A 16,891-nucleotide genomic window follows, 5' to 3' on the forward strand; every position below is an offset into this window, starting at 1 on the left:
ATAGCACTGGCTAAATAGTGATAAAATATAAAATATATAAGTTGTTACCTCCAGTTGGTGTATGTTTGTACTTGGCTTTGGCTACCATGAAGATGATTAGGGCTATTATCATACTGATCAGAGGAATGAGGAACCCAAAGTCAAAACCAACTTCTTGTTGTACATATGCCACACCGGAATATGCAACCACAGCACCAGCATTGATAAACCAGTAGAACCTGAAAAATATTTTTTTTGGGGTTAAATGAGCTATGAACCAGATATATAATCTCACATGACTAATAGTGTAACTGTTGTTAACCAAAGATAAAAGTGGACACAGCAGTAGTGGTGGTAACACTGTCTGACTACAATACCAGAGGTTGAGATTTGGAGCTCCTGCTCCACCAACTAAATCTGCAGACATGCATTTAAGATACCCATATACTGGAGCTTTACATCTCACATACTAAACAAGAGGGTCATGATGACCCTGGATCGCTCACCTGAGTAATATGAGCTACATGTTTCAAATGTCAAACTGATGATAAAATATTAAGAAAGTCAGTAGGTCACATTCATGGTCAATGAAATTCAGTTTTACGATTCGTGTGCAAAACTGTACATGTCATCAAAATTTCAAGGCTGTATCTTAAAAAACAAGAAAGTAGGTCAGTAGGTCAAGGTCACAGTCAAGTGACATCACATTACTTGGGGTCATCAGGTAATTATAATTAAACAGTCTTTGAAATAGGATCAGATGATTTTTTAAGTATTTTTCCTATATAACTCACATAATAACTAAGTGACCCCAGGGTGGAACCTCTTTTAACCCAAGGGGCATAATTTGAATAATTTTGGTAGAGGACTACTAGACAATGCATCATACCAAATATCAAAAGCCTAGATCATATGGTTTCAGACAAGAAGATTTTAAAAGCTTTTTCCTATACAAGTCTATATAAAACTTGGGACACCCAGGGCAGGGCCTCTTTTCATCCAAGGGGTACAATTGAACAATTTTGGTTGAGGACCATAAGACAATGCTACAAACCAAATATCAAAGGTCTAAGTGTTGTGGTTTCAGACAAGAAGATTTTTAAACTTTTTTCCTATATAAGTCTATGTAAAACTTGGGACCTCTGGGGCGAGGCCATATTTGACCCTAGGGGGATAATTTGAACAATCTTGGTAGAGGACCACTAGATAATGTTACATACCAAATATCAAAGCCCTAGGCCATGTGGTTTTGTACAAGAAGATTTTCAAAGTTTTCCCTATATAAGTCTATATATAAACCATGTGACTCCCGGGCGGGGCCATATTTGACCATAGGGGGATAATCTGAACAATCTCGGTAGAGGACAACTAGATGATGCTACAAACCAAATATCAAAGCCCTAGGCCATGTGGTTTTGTACAAGAAGATTTTCAAAGCTTTTCCCTATATAAGTCTATATAAACCATGTGACCCCTGGGGCGGGGCCATATTGACCCTAGGGGGATAATTTGAACAATTTTGGTAGAGGACCACTAGATGATGCTACACACCAGATATCAAAGCCCTAGGCCCTGTGGTTTTGGACAAGAAGATTTTTAAATTTTTCCTTTTGGTTGCCATGGCAACCAGAGTTCTGCATGGAATTCAAGTCTTTGAACAATTTTGAAAGGGAGCCACCCAAGGATCATTCCTGTGAAGTTTGGTGTATTCTGCCCAGTGGTTTTCAAGAAAAAGATTTTTTAGAAATTGTTGACGGACGACGCATGACACACTACGCACGACGGACATCAAGCGGTCACAATAGCTCACCTTGTCACTTCGTGACAGGTGAGCTAAAAACCCGGATAGCTTCTGGAATTGAAGCATATACTGTATCTCGCACTATCCTTCAACTAAAATTACTAACAGTCTTTTGGAGGAGTCAGCCATATAGATTAGCAGTGGTGACTATAAATATGTTTAAATACATGTACATGCCCATGCACACACAAACCCAAATATAAGATATCTCAAATGACAAGAGTCAACTGTAAACTAATCAGGTTTCATGTGCCTACTATTGTTTAACAAGAGGGTCATGACGACCCTGGATTGCTCACCTGAGTTATAAGAGCTACATGTTTCAAATAACGAACTGATGCTAAAATATTAAGAAAGTACATCAGTAGGTCACATTCATGGTCACTGAAAGTCAGTTTTATAATAAGTGTGCAAAACTGTACATGTCAACCAAATTTCAAGGCTGTATCTTAAAAAACATGAAAGTAGGTCAGCAGGTCAAGGTCGCAGTCAGGTGACCCCTAATCACTTGGGGTCATCAGGTAATTGTAAATAAACAGTCTAGGAAATATGATCTGATAATTTTTGAAGTATTATTCCTATATAACTGATATAATAAGTGACCCCCAGGGCAGGTCCTCTTTTCACCCCAGGGGTACAATTTCAACAATCTTGTTAGAGATCCACTTGGCAATGCAACATACCAAATATCAAAGGCCTAGGCCTTAGACTTTCAGACAAGAAGATTTTTCTTTTTCTATATAAGTCTATTTTAACCTTGGGACCCCCAGGGCTGGGCCTCTTTTCACCCAAGGGGCATAATTTGAACAATTTTGGTAGAGGAACACTAGGCAATGTAACATAGCAAATATCAAAAGGCTATTCCTTGCAGTTTCGGGCAAGACGATTTTTAAAGTTTTTTCCTATATAAGTATATGTAAAACTAGAGACCCCCCTGGGCAGGGCCTCTTTTCACCCTCAAGGTAAAATTTGAACAATCTTGGTAGAGGACCACAATGCAATGCTATTTACCAAATATCAAAGGCCTAGGTCTTGTGGTTTCAGACAAGAAGATTTTCAAAGTTTTTTCCTATACAAGTCAATGTTAAACTTGGGGCCCCCCGGGTTGGGCCTCTTTTCACTCCAGGGGCACAATTTGAACTTTCTCCATAGAGGACCATAAGATGATGTCACATGCCAAATATCAAGGCTCTACGCCATGCCAAGTTTTTCCTTTTGGTTGCCATGGCAACCAGAATTCTGCATGGAATTCAATTCTTTGTATAATTTTAAAAGGGGGCCACACGAGGATAATTCCTGTGAATTTTGGTGTAAATCTGCCCAGTGGTTTTCAAGAAGATTTTTTTAGAAAATGTTGACGGACACACAACGGACGACACGCGACGGACATTGAGCGGTCACAAAAGCTCACCATGAGCATTTGGCTCAGGTGAGCTAAAAAGCATATGCCTAGAATTGTACATAAACAACAGCAACAAACTGAGTTCCATGTCTTTAAAAATTTCATTTTGAATAAATGTGGATCGCTCAATAAGAAGACAACAAAGGCAACTTCTAACCAGTTTTGAAAGTACATTTTTAGTACATTAAAATTTGTATTTCATTTTCATTCCCATGCGCTTAAACAACTTCCTATCATGTGCCAATTCACATCACTGAATCAAGTCCAAATAATAATGTGGATACAGCTTTAAGAGTTCTGAAAATGCTGTCACAGTATGTTTGTTGTATTTTTAGTAAAATAACTATACCAGTTGAAGAAGGACTGTACAGCATCTGCTCCCAGATCATCAACCTGTTGGGCCCCAAATGGTCCCACATTGGCCTTTATCCCTCCTGTTCCTATGGCAACAAGCACGAGGCCACTGAAGAAATAGCCTTTCCTGGCATCCTTAAATGCAGAAACGAAAATATCATACTTCTTCTATTAATTAACTGAATATTGTTCTTTCTTTTTTTCAAAAAATACTGTGAAATCACTATATGTTTTGGGCATTAAATTTCATGGTTTGGACCAAAATGGCTACTCAGACTAGGACTGTAGGGATACAAATGCATGAATTTCAACTTTTAAGGATAAAATAAATGGGATGTTTATTTTTCTGTTTTGGATTTAATTCAGTGAATTGACACAACTTTAAAAACCATCAAAAATAATCTCTCACAAATCTTAATGATTTCACTATTTATTATACAAGTATACCTACATAAATTCTTTAAAAAAATTTGGCTGGTATTTCACAAGTAAATATGAACAGGCAGAATTTTTTTTTCGTATTGTACCTTTTGTATTGTATGTTGCTGCACTACTTTCATTAATATGCACAATTCTCTAAATAGCGCACATAAACACTTCCCTAAGTTCCATTTTAACATCGATAAAGACTAAAGATTCCGTTCAATAACAAAACAACAAACAACAAGAGCTGTCACTAATGGTGACAAATGCCCCCACAGTGCCTTTACCTTTGACCTGGTGACCCCTACAAAGTCAGTAGGGGTCATGTACTCAATCAGTACTATCAGCATGTGAAGTTTGAAGGTCCTGGGTTCAGTGGTTCGCGAGTAAAGTGCCTTCATGCAAAAAGTTAACGTTGCCTTCATGCAAAAAGTTCACGTTGTGATGAACGGACGGACAGTTGAAAACTAATATGCCTTCCTTCTGGGGGCATAAAAAGATGGAGGTATATAATAAATGGGTCATTATAACAGTAGCTTGATCTGGGATTTTATATTCGGCTCTCGTGGATTTTGCAAGGTTGGATCACACTCAGGGATTGCACGCCTCATGAGATCCAATCTGGCAAAAAAACACTCGAGCCGAATACAGCATCCCAGATCGAGCTACTATTATAATAAGCCTATTGTACTGTTTAACTCTTATCATGCTGGACACAATTGATTCTGCCTTTGCGACCAGTGTAGACCATGATCAGCCTGCACATCCAAGCAGTCTGATCATGATCTGCAGTGTTTGCCATTCAGTCAGTATCTTTTTGGTAAGCATCCCTTTTAGCAGATAAATATTCCAAACTGACAGATAGGCAAGTTCATTATAGAAATTTAGCAGGGTAAGGGTTAACCACAAATATCCATTTGACACTAATTGTCATGAATTTTGTGGTTTCTCACCACTATTAGGCTACATTTTTTCCAAAATACACATTATGACTTCTCAAACAAATACATGATGTTTAACCATCCTGGAAAAACACTGAATTTTTGGAAACAAAATGACCAGGCAGCACATTTATTGTGATAAATTTCATGTATAACTTACAATACTGAGGTCCTCTTCTCCTCCAAACCACTTTCTGTAGTCCACAGCAGATGCCGGAAGCAAGAACAGACCTGCAAAAATACAGCAAACACATTTAAAGAGTTCTTTTACCCATCCTTAACCTTTAGCTTGCTGGCAGCAAGTGATTTTGCCTTTGCAAACAGTGCAGACCAAGATCAGTCTGCGCATCCATGTAGGCTGATCATGGTCTGTACTGTTCGCTATTCAGTCAGTAAACACCCCTTTTTGTTATAAATGGTTTTGCCCAAATTGAATGATGTACCTGTCCATTTTAGAAAATTAGCAGGGTAAAGGTTTGTAGAATATTTAGCAAATACAGGGAAATATGCGTTTGTTCCATAATGGTTTGAAATAAGAATTTAAGATCTTTTGATGATTTTAATTCAGTCTTAGGGGTAGGGGTGGATTGCAGAGTCCAAGGCAATAAAGCTCACAGCTACAGACCATTCCTAAAATACAACCCTGCCATTGGTCAATTTCAAAACTGTGCAACCCTGCCACTGGTCAATTTCAAAACTACTAAAAAAGCCTTCAACCAATGCTGGAGTGAAGACTGACCATGAACACATTATTACATTTTAAATTGTTCTACATTTCGAGCAAAACTTGAAACAAAGAAAAGACCTTGAATAACATGAGTTTGCTTTGACTGCCTTTCAATTTTCAGGTACCATTGGAAGAACCATCAACCTTCTGTAGCCTTGATGGTTTCCTCAAATAGAAGAATTCAAACGTACCAAGTGAACAACCATCTTTCACTACGCTACTGAGGGAAACAGGAAAAGAATGAAACTTTTACACAAAATTTATATACTGATATATTAAAAGTACATTTTGTATAATTCATACACATATGATTGAGTTTATTTAAAAGTACAATGAATTTTGTATTATTCATACACATCCACATTATGACATTATTTATGAACTGTACATAATAAATGAAAATAACTATCCTTACAATGAACTAGGAAATGTGCCATTGTTAAATATATATATATATATATATATATATATATAGTCACGAGGGGAATTCATATGACTTGTGTTACATTTACAACAAGGAAGTTAGACAATTTAATATTGTCTTTTTTTTTCCCCTCAGAGAGGTATTAAATGTAACATTTTATGGGATAGGATTCAAAGGTTAAAGTAAGCAGTGTTCTTTCAAGTTAAAAGAAGATTTGTGCTAAATAAACTCAAATCCTCAAACCACAATGCTTCAAACAGACAGATAATGGAATAAAAAATACTATTTATGTAATATATTTATTGGGCCAATCCATGACAAAACCTGTACTTAAAAACAATCAAAACTGACCTAACAAAATATTCATGAAGAACATTCTTTTACCTTTCAAATTTGAAAATTTGAAGAAATTATCTTTACTTTTTTAAGAAAAGTAAGTCAACGAATGTAGTTAGATATGTGACCTCTAGAACATCATGAAAGCAGTATGACGTCACTGTGCATGGTGTGCACACGTAATGTCACTTGACAAATTGTGTATATCACTAACATGGCATCATACACTTGAACATTGAGAGACAATATCAAAAGATTTCACTAATAAATAACAATGTATGGTTTCATAACTGACCTTTTATCTATAAATCTAATCGTCTTCTCATGGTGCATGGGTGCTTTGGATATTTGGTTGCCATGACAACACAAATAGCATTTATTTGTAAATGCAGATGAATCTGATTTGTACTAGGTAAATGAATTACACTAAACAAGTTTCTAGTTTCTGCATGAACAGAAGAAAAACAGTGATTTTTCAGTATTTTAAACTATTTAATATGCAATAATCAGCTCATGCGGTCGGCGAGTGATCACAAGAGCTCAGTCTTTGAGCTCAGGTGAGCTAAAACATTCTGGCCTTCAAGTTCTTAAAAAATATTCTGGCTTTCATACAAAGCAAAACGTACATTTTGGCTGCAAGGGAAATCCCAACCTGCAAATATTCTCAAGAAGTTCAAATGGTCAGCCCTTATATTAGTATTTATATCAACAGTTGCCAACAGTTTAAAATACTGTACCTAACACATATATAAGACCAGATCCAAGAATGGTGTTGTACTTTCCTGCCAGTGAGTCTGCAACATATCCACCAATAACTGGGATCAAGTACACGGTACCTAGAAAATAAATGTTTTAGATATTAACATGAGATCTGCAGCAGAAATATTGTGCAACTTCTGGAGTGCAATTTTGATTTAGTGAAAGAACAGGACTGGTACATATTTCTTTATATAGAGCTAATTATCTTTGTAAATATAAAGAATTTGTTATTTATCCTGAGACTTTTTTAAGGGTGGGGGGGGGGGGGGGGGGGGGGACATGGGGAGCATAAGGTAGGGATAATGGCGGGTATGAGGTGGGGTAGGAGTAATGTGGGGTGGTGGGTGGTACGGTAGGTGAGGGAGGGTAATGTGGGGTGGTGGGAGGTAGGGTAGGTGGGGGAGGAGTGACAGAATACTAAGACCAATATCAAGAAAGACAACAAACTAAAGTTATAAAAAAATATGCCCCTTATATCCTTTGGATGGGTGGGGCTGTGATGGGAGAGACACTGTTTCTATATTCCCCATTCATCTTCACAGCACAGGATTTACAAAATACATTCAAGAAGACAAATGACAACAGAAGCTTGCAATCAAACTAAATGTATTAGTATTTATCTAAGTATATAAAGGGAGATAATTTTATCAAAATGACATCAAGAATGGACTTACAGTCTGGAGTAACAGAGAAACTAACTCAAAAAAACATGCAAACAAAATTGAAACAAGAGCTGTCACAGAAGACAGCGTGCTGGACTATTTCGATGCTGGAGGCCCAGGCGAAATGAAGGTCATATGACCATGGTTGACCATGGTCGACCATGTTTTGTTAAATGGCACCACGGTTTTTGATAGTCAATAATCACCATGGTCAACCATGGCCAATCTTATCTCACCATGGTTGACCATGGCCGACTGTGGTCCTGACCATGTTTTCACCATGGTATTTGATGGTTGACCACGTTAGTTCATGGTCAACCATCAAAAACCATGGTGACCATGGTCAACATTTCGTCTGGGAAGTGAAAACTGGGCACATCTGAGGAAACTGGAGCTGTCTCTGGAGTGTTTAATGACTCCAATGGTGGATGAAGATATTGCACAATAGCTTGAGTCTGTGTCAAAAATATTAAGTAATAAGAGAGGTAAAGATAAAGTGTATCAAAACACTATATAAGTATAATTCTAAGCAAAAAGGGGGCATAATTCATAAAATATTAGTGCAAGAGTTATGCATCTTGTGTCATATGATGTGGGTGATGATGTTGAAAAGTTTGAATCAAATCCATTCAGTAATAACAGAGATAGAGTGAAAGTACATCAAAACTTTAATGTGGAATTTTAAGTAAAAAGGGCGAATAATTCATGAAAAATCTGTGTCAGAGTTATGCACCTTGTGTCATATGATGTGGGTGATACTATTGAACAACTATTATTTTTAAGTAGGAATCAAATCCATTCAGTAATAACAGAAATAGTGAAAGTGCATCAAAACTTTAACCTGAAAATCTAAGTGAAAAAGGGTGATAAGTCATGGCCCTTAGGCCAGAGTATTTTTATCTTTCGTTTTACGGGAGATTTTTCAAAAATGAGCATGGGGAGGAGGGAATAAAAATAAAAATAAAAAGCTTGAAAGTAAGCATCTCGGAAAAAAATAAAAATAAAATAGAATTTTTAAAGATTTTTTTTATTTTGATGAACTTTCGTTTCAAGTTTTGTTTACTTGTGTTTGTGTCCAGTATTAAATATTGTGATGTATTGTTATGTTTTAAGACTATAAAAGCCATTTATACAGGATGAGCATTGAATAAACTTTGTCGAAATGTACATGCCAGACAATTATTTTCATGCATGCTTGTGAATAAACTGCTTCAGTCATTGAAACTCACACTGGCAAGTCTTTAAAATTCAGAAAGCTTGTTTTACTTAATTTAAGTGGAAGACAAAAATTATTTAATCTGTAACAACAGCCACAGTGAATTTCAGTGACATCAAGTAGAGAATAAACATGTCTGGTGTAAAGTGGCCTAGTAGTGTAGTAGTTTTGGTGGTTCAATGGTTTGCTTGCATCTTCTGCTGTGTAACCTGCTTTTTATAAGTAATATTTACTTATTGTATCTTTCACCAATATCATCTTTAACGAGGTAACTTTTCAGTTTATGCCAGCTCATAATATACTGGGTTTTATCAGCAAAATACAGTATTTAATAACTTTGAATAACAGTCACAGTGCAGATGACAAGGTTTTTTTTTCAGTGATGAAAAACGAAAGATAATCTAGCAAAAAGTAAATTAAAATTTACCTCATTTAACTCTGTAATTTGCACCTTTTTATAATACACTTAGTTCAAGTACTGAAGTTGCATCACTTTTTGTCAAAATATTGTCTCCAATAAAAAGTATTCTTTATTATTCTTTATACACTTATGAATTCTATTGAAGTTACAAAAGAAATGGACCATCTGTATGAGATTTTGCCAACACTACCAGCTGCTTTATGCCAGACAGTCCCAAGCCTGTGTAAAGTGTGACGGGTCACCATTGAAATAAAAATGTAAAAAAAAAATCTGCTGTTACAAACATTTATTTGTTCGCAAACAATGTCTTGAATAAAATTTAATGTCAAAGCACCTTTGATATTGTATTACCTTTCTATGGCAAACTTGTATGTTGAATCTATTGAAAACAATATGTGAGGAAGACAACCTTTAGACAATTTATAGAATATGCCAGACTGCACTTTAGTATTACTAGTAATTTAATCATTTAAATGAAGTTTACCATCAGCTCAATTTGGACACAATAATCATCGTCCATCCACCCGTGTTGAAAGAGAGAAAAAACGTTAAAGATTATCGGTAATTATTCAGTTGATAAACTAAGTAATTGACCTTGTTTTCATGATCAATTTACACCCCCTCAAAGAGCTAAAAGAAGTGTCAGTATCATGGAGATCAAAGCCGTATTTTTGCTAGAGATTGTCATGGCATTACGTCATGTTTTCGCGCCATGTGACACATCACTGTCTGGTCGTACCGCATCGGTTCTTAAAATTGCTGAGAAATAGAAATCAAGAAAAAGTTTCTTCTTTAATTTGTTATCACAAGCGAATGTGCTATATCCCGTATAAAAGGTAAATGTCTCAAACGATTGTTACTATAGTGGATATCCTACCTCTGTGACCCATTTGCCCTAAAGGAATTTACATTATTGTTTGACAAGAAAAACTTTAAATTGTTAGTCAAAAAAATACATGTACAAAGATTCATTTAAAATTTATTAAAAACCGCAGTGACATCACATTGCTTTATTTTAAAATCGCAGTTCTATTTACGTTCATGAGGTCACGTAACCTATTCTGCTGCACTAACAGAAATCTGTTTGACAAAAATCGTTTTACTCCATGTATTGTAATTGCTGCCGCTTTTTCATTATTTAAGATTTTTTTATTCTGTTTCTTGTACTTTCTGGTCAAAAGTCTGAATTTTTTGCCCATAGTATTCATCATTTATTTACTTTTAGAAAGAAATAAGTAACTAAGATTGCGCTGTTTGAATTTTTACAAATGATTATATGAAAATTCGACCGTTTTTATAGAATTTTGCCTACATTTCTGTTGATATCTTATTAAAATCATTATAGAATTCAGATTGTATTATTTCTCAAGGGGTGCTGAAAACTTGAAGCGAAAATGTTAAAAAATGAATGCACTACGCACGGTTTTTGTGTACGTGTCGATGTAAATTAGCTATTACGATAGGTCAAACGTGCTTGTGGGATGGAAAATTATCGGCATGACGTTTTGATATCATTACGATTCGCGGGTAAATTCCAGTCAATCCAGGTAGCGACTGAACCATCTCAAAGTTTGTTGACGTTTTAGAGATGTAATTTCTGAATTTTGGTAAAGTAAGGACGTAAAAAAACACTCGCCCGATCGGTCGAGTACACAGCGATATCCACTCGTCCTACTCAGACTTAACTCGCCAATGCGAGCAGGTGAGTGGACTGCGCGCGTTAAACTTCCTTCCTGTGAAATTATGTCCAGGTGAAAATGCAATAAATTTTATTTTCTTTGGGGCTGTAAACAACCGACCGGCGGAAAAAATAAAATAAAACTCGGGAAAATGAATTTTAATTTTATTCCATTTTTGCAATATTTAGGACAGGCGTTCCCTTAAAACGAAAAATAAGAAAACTCTGGCCTTACGTCAGATGATGTGGGTGATGATGAGGAATAACTATTTGATGTTTGAATCAAATCCATCAGGTAACTACAGAGATAAGAAGAAAAAAGAGAAAGTGTAAAAAAAAACTTTAACCATGGTGAGGACGCGGAAAGACGCCGACGCCGGGTCAAGTAGGATAGCTCTCCTTATAATTTGTAAAGTTGAGCTAAAAAATGGCTAAGTACAAAAGGGGCATAATTCATCAAAATGATGGTAAAAGTTATGAAACCTATGCAATACATTTAGTATTACTATCAAGGTTTAGGGATATGTGAAGTCTCATTGTGATGTGATTCATAGTTTAACTACTAAACTATAACTCCTTAGTTAAAGACCATGGCAGAGTTTAAAAAGAAATGGTTATGCACAAAATGGGACATAATTTCATCAAAATGACAGCAAGAACTGAAGATTTATGGAACCTATGTCATTAAGTTGGTGTTATCATGGGTACAGCATGCCTGAAGTTTCATTCAGTTGTGGTTATTAAAAATGATGAGAATTGTAAACAAGGTGTCTACATACACCACCAGCTCTTATGACATTCATCACAGCTAGCTAAAAATGGTGTCATCAAAGGCCTCAAGCACCAGATATGAAATTAGCACACCTGTTGAGATTGAAAATACATGTGATAATACTAGAGTACTTTTGCAAGCCTGGTAACCAAAGATTTCCTTGTTTACTTCAGAATAGCATTTAACTACCAAATTAAGGTATAAATCTGTTAAAAATCGTTGAGATTACATTTCAACTATTAAAAAGAAATGGCAAATTCATGAGAGGAAATGCACTATTCCATTTAAAACATGCAGTCAACATTTAATATCATATATACACTGCAAGAAAACAGTCTCAAATTTAATGGCAGTATGCTAGTTTTGCATTAACTCTTCCAGTTACAAAACTTGAACAGTTTATTATCTACACCAAAGTTTGGCCTATCTAGAGTATACAAAATATATAAACAATGATTAATCTTTTCTCCTTATGGCTAACTTTGATAACATTTTAACTCACACCCAAACAACTTAATTATGTGAACCTTAATATGTTTTCAAGTTTTTCCTAGATCACTGAGAGAGCTAAGTCAAAAGCAAGAGATACACTTTATAATATTTACATTGTAAAATACTTGTATCTACCATCTATGCATCTGCAGATGCATTTAAAAACTTGCAATTGTTCATTTAAACAAGAGCTGTCTCCATAGGATGACACATGCCCCCGATGGCACTTTGAATGAATAGTTATGGCCGATGTTAGAGTTTAGGACCTTTGACCTACGGAGCTGGGTCTTGCGCGCAACAGGTCGTCTTACTGTGTCACACATTCATGCGTAGTTATTTTAAAATCCATGCATGAATGACAAAGATATGGACCGGACACGCCCATCAATGCACTATCATGAAAAATGACCTTTAACGTCTAAGTGTGACCTTGACCTTTGAGCTACGGACCTGGGTCTTGCGCACGACACGTCGTCTTACTGTGGTACACATTCATGCCAAGTTATTTGAAAATCCATCCATGGATGACAAAGATATGGACCGGACACGCCCATCAATGCACTATCCTTTAACGTCTAAGTGTGACCTTGATCTTTGAGCTACGGACCTGGGTCTTGCGTGCGACAAGTCGTCTTACTGTGGTACACATTCATGCCAAGTTATTTGAAAATCCATCCATGGATGACAAAGATATGGACCGGACACGCCCATCAATGCACTATCCTTTAAAGTCTAAGTGTGACCTTGACCTTTGAGCTACGTACCTGGGTCTTGCGCGCGACACATCGTCTTACAGTGGTACACATTCATGCCAAGTTATTTGAAAATCCATCCATCGATGACAAAGATATGGACCGGACACGCCCATAAATGCACTATCCTTTAATGTCTAAGTGTGACCTTGACCTTTGAGCTACGGACCTGGGTCTTGCGCGCGACACGTCGTCTTACTGTGGTACACATTCATGCCAAGTTATTTGAAAATCCATCCATCGATGACAAAGATATGGACCGGACACGAAAATTGCGGACAGACTGACAGACTGACAGACTGACGGACCGACAGACTGACAGACGGACAGACGGTTCAAAAACTATATGCCTCCCTTCGGGGGCATAAAAACTTTTACTTATTGATCTCAATTACATATCTGATATTCAGAAATACAACAGAAGGGAAAATTAGTATAAATCCAACACAATAACTCAAACGATAACATGTCTGATCATTATTTTCATTAAAATGCACACTGGCCATAGCTTTATCAGATCAAGTGGTTCCAACGTTGTTTGAGCGGTGAATTTTACACCGATCAGATGGAGAAATATGGCTGATACTACAAATTTCCGGTATTGTAAGTATGATTTAAAGGAATTTCTACCCGTTAAATAACGAATCAAATGAAAACAATGGGTGCACCTGGAGCACAAATGTGTCTATGTTTTAGCACATGTGTCCATTTAGTTGAGATTTTTGCCATTTATTCAAACACAGTTTTTACGAACTATTACTATTATTTACTTAATGATATTGTTTGATGTTCATCCTTGCTTTATGTTTTTGTGTTGATGTTTTTTGACAATGTCCACAGAAATATGTTAAATGTTAAGCTAACATAAAATGTAAAAGTACAATATATTAGAAATGGCGGGATCATTATAATGCTATAAAACTCTCTAAATTTATTCATTGTTAGGCTATAATGACTGTTTTTAAGACGGATAAGACTTTGCAAGTAAGACACAGAACGGTATCCACTTGACTGCGTTGCATAGCGACCCACTCGAAACGGCGCTGCATTAGGTTTTCGGCCAATTTTTCAGAAATAACCCTGAATAATTCTATGAAAATACACACGCTTTGTTTTAAGAGGTAGCCCTTTACATAAAAAGTGTTGTAACAGTTACTTGTTCCCGATTAACACTATATTTGATGCGATATTGTCAAAAACTGTCAAAAATCTGCTTCCCCCGCCGGACTGTACATAAGTGTTTGAATAAACGGCACAAATCTCAGCTAAATGGACATATGTGCTAAAACATAGACACATTTGCGCTCCAGGTGCACCCATCGTTTTCATTTGATTCGTTATTTAATGGGTAGAAACTCCTTTAAATCATACTTACAATACCGGAAATTTGTAGTATCGGCCATATTTCTCCATCTGATCGGCGTAAAATTCACCACTCAAACAACGTTGGAACCACTTGATCTGATAAAGCTATGGCCAGTGTGAAATGTTTCAATACAGAAAATATTTTGGATAACATTACAGTATGCACTTAACTTCTATCATTGACAACCTTTTTGAGTTCAATGATGCATGAGAACCATAAACAATCAAACAATAATATAAACATGCTGTCATTTAAATTATCGTGTGGGAGTAGTAAAAGCTGCACTGAAAAATGAAAACAAATGTGAAAACTCGTTCTAAATATATTCATGATTATATTGGGTTTTTAGGGTATCAATCAGCCTCATGACCCTTTCCAAAATGTTTTTAACACCATTTTTAAAGAAATGTATATAATTAAAGAAAAAAGAGGATTTTAGATTGAGGCTACATATAAACAAGACGGCCATGATGGCCTTGAGTATCTTACCTAATCTTGATCATTAAACTAGGAACATCATGTAAAATACCACTGCATTTAAAAAAAGGTAACATCAAGCAGTCCTAAAGTTGGAGGTAATTCTACATTTAACTCTGGTGGTCCCTAAAAGATTTTATTGTAAGTAACATTCTGACCAAGTTTCATTAAGATTGGGCCAAAATTGGGACCTCTAGAGTGTTAACAGTCAAATTGTTACAACGGAAACAGGACGATCACAAATGCTCACCTTGATCACTTCGTGCTCAGGTGAGCTAAAAATGTATTGGTAAAGACAATGTTTTGGCTTTTGTAAAACACATCAGAAGATTTTGAAATGTCCTACATGGGTTTTAGATTATACCCGTTTTCACTTGTTTTGCCAAATAAACATTTTATGACTTTATCTAAGTAAACAAAGAGTGCAGACTCAAGAGCTACCAGAGATAAAACAGAGATTGTCTCCTTCTCATAGATCAAATTAGAAATAAAAATAAAAATTTACCATACATTTTTCAGTGAATTATTAAAATATTAGTGAGAAATATGTCTTGTTATTTCACAGTGAAAAATACCAAAATACATATACTTTTCACTCAAATTCACGATGAAAAAAATCGTTATATTTTTCACTGACTGAAAGATACCTTTGAAATTCTGCACCACCAGGTACTGAACTACAAAATAGGTTAAATATTGTTGGAAATATCTAAAAGACTTAAAACAAAATGAAGACTGTTTACATGCAAGATCAAAAATATCTTTTACTTGCTAACACCACATCTCTTTCAATTGCAACTGTGCCTCTTTTGAAAATATTGCATCAAGTGTTCACTATTATGCAAAAGATATTTTAATCCCATATTGAAACAAGCAAAAATACTTGACAAAATTTTAGTCCTGTCATTAAAATCTATATTCAAAAACATATATCAAATATTAAAACTACATCAAAAGAAAGTTTACAAAGCACGATTGTTTACAACCAAATTGTTAAAACTTTAATGAAAGTTATGCTTTACCTGAAAAGACAAGGGTAACAACTGAAGCCTGTTCGCTGGTGTAGCCGAGTTCTGATGTACAGAATAGCACCATGTTAGCCACAACACTGTAATAAGTCAACCTTTCACAAAGCTCCGTTACTAATATACTTGCAACCACAAAAAGCCTTTGTCCAGTAATTTTTCCCTTGGGTTTACTTGGTACTGTGCCGCCATTCTCGGCCACCTCGACAGCGGCCGCATCCTTTTCTTTCTCATACATGTTGGATGTATCTTGTCGCACTGGCGATCCAAGAAGTAATGGTTTAGTTTCCGAATCGGAGTCGGACTCCGAAATACCTCGGTTGCTATCATTCTAAAAACAAGAGATAAGAATTGATTGAAAGAAAGCTTATATTGAAACCTTGCAACGCTTGAATTTGGTCAATTTACATACATTACATTATCTTTTGAGTATTTATGTCTAAACGGGTATATCTACAAACCAGATATAAGGGTGAAAAGTAAATGTAAAGTAAATATGATTTAAATAAATGTGCGGCAAATTATCATCATATTTATATTTACTTAGACAAATGATTTTAATTTATCAGGGAAAAATAACTCTGTTTATACTATAACTGTTCCAGCAGAGTATTTCCCCCTGTGTAAATTGGTGATTTTCATGTGCACAAAAAGTTATAAAAATGTAGAAACTGCAACTTTGTGTAGATTCATTTACTTTGGTAGTTTTGCTTTGTTAGCATTTTTTTCACAAACTATGGTTCAAGTACATGTTATCAAATAATTCAATCTGGAATTACTTTGAGAATTTATTGTAAAAGTAATATGTCCGTTCCTTTACTGTATAAATTGTAATTTTTGATGAAGTAAAACACCCAAAATAGCAAAAGATTATATAAAATATA

The 16,891-nt window shown here is 35.6% G+C and overlaps 1 protein-coding gene across 2 annotated transcripts in view; it reads right to left on the bottom strand.

Annotated features, from left to right (window-relative positions):
- LOC123563088 (solute carrier family 15 member 4-like) overlaps positions 1–16,891 on the bottom strand; it is a 46,213-nt gene that overhangs the window by 22,895 nt on the left and 6,427 nt on the right. For both annotated transcript variants that reach the window (XM_045355666.2, XM_045355665.2), the window contains exons 2-6: positions 16,005–16,338; positions 7,125–7,223; positions 5,061–5,131; positions 3,532–3,671; positions 49–218 (exon numbers count right to left, since the gene is read on the bottom strand). In XM_045355666.2, coding sequence (XP_045211601.2) covers positions 49–218; positions 3,532–3,671; positions 5,061–5,131; positions 7,125–7,223; positions 16,005–16,338 — 814 coding nt within the window. The remainder of the gene's footprint in view (positions 1–48; positions 219–3,531; positions 3,672–5,060; positions 5,132–7,124; positions 7,224–16,004; positions 16,339–16,891) is intronic.

This window comes from Mercenaria mercenaria, chromosome 2, assembly GCF_021730395.1.
Source record: "Mercenaria mercenaria strain notata chromosome 2, MADL_Memer_1, whole genome shotgun sequence".
NCBI classification, from domain to species: domain Eukaryota; kingdom Metazoa; phylum Mollusca; class Bivalvia; order Venerida; family Veneridae; genus Mercenaria; species Mercenaria mercenaria.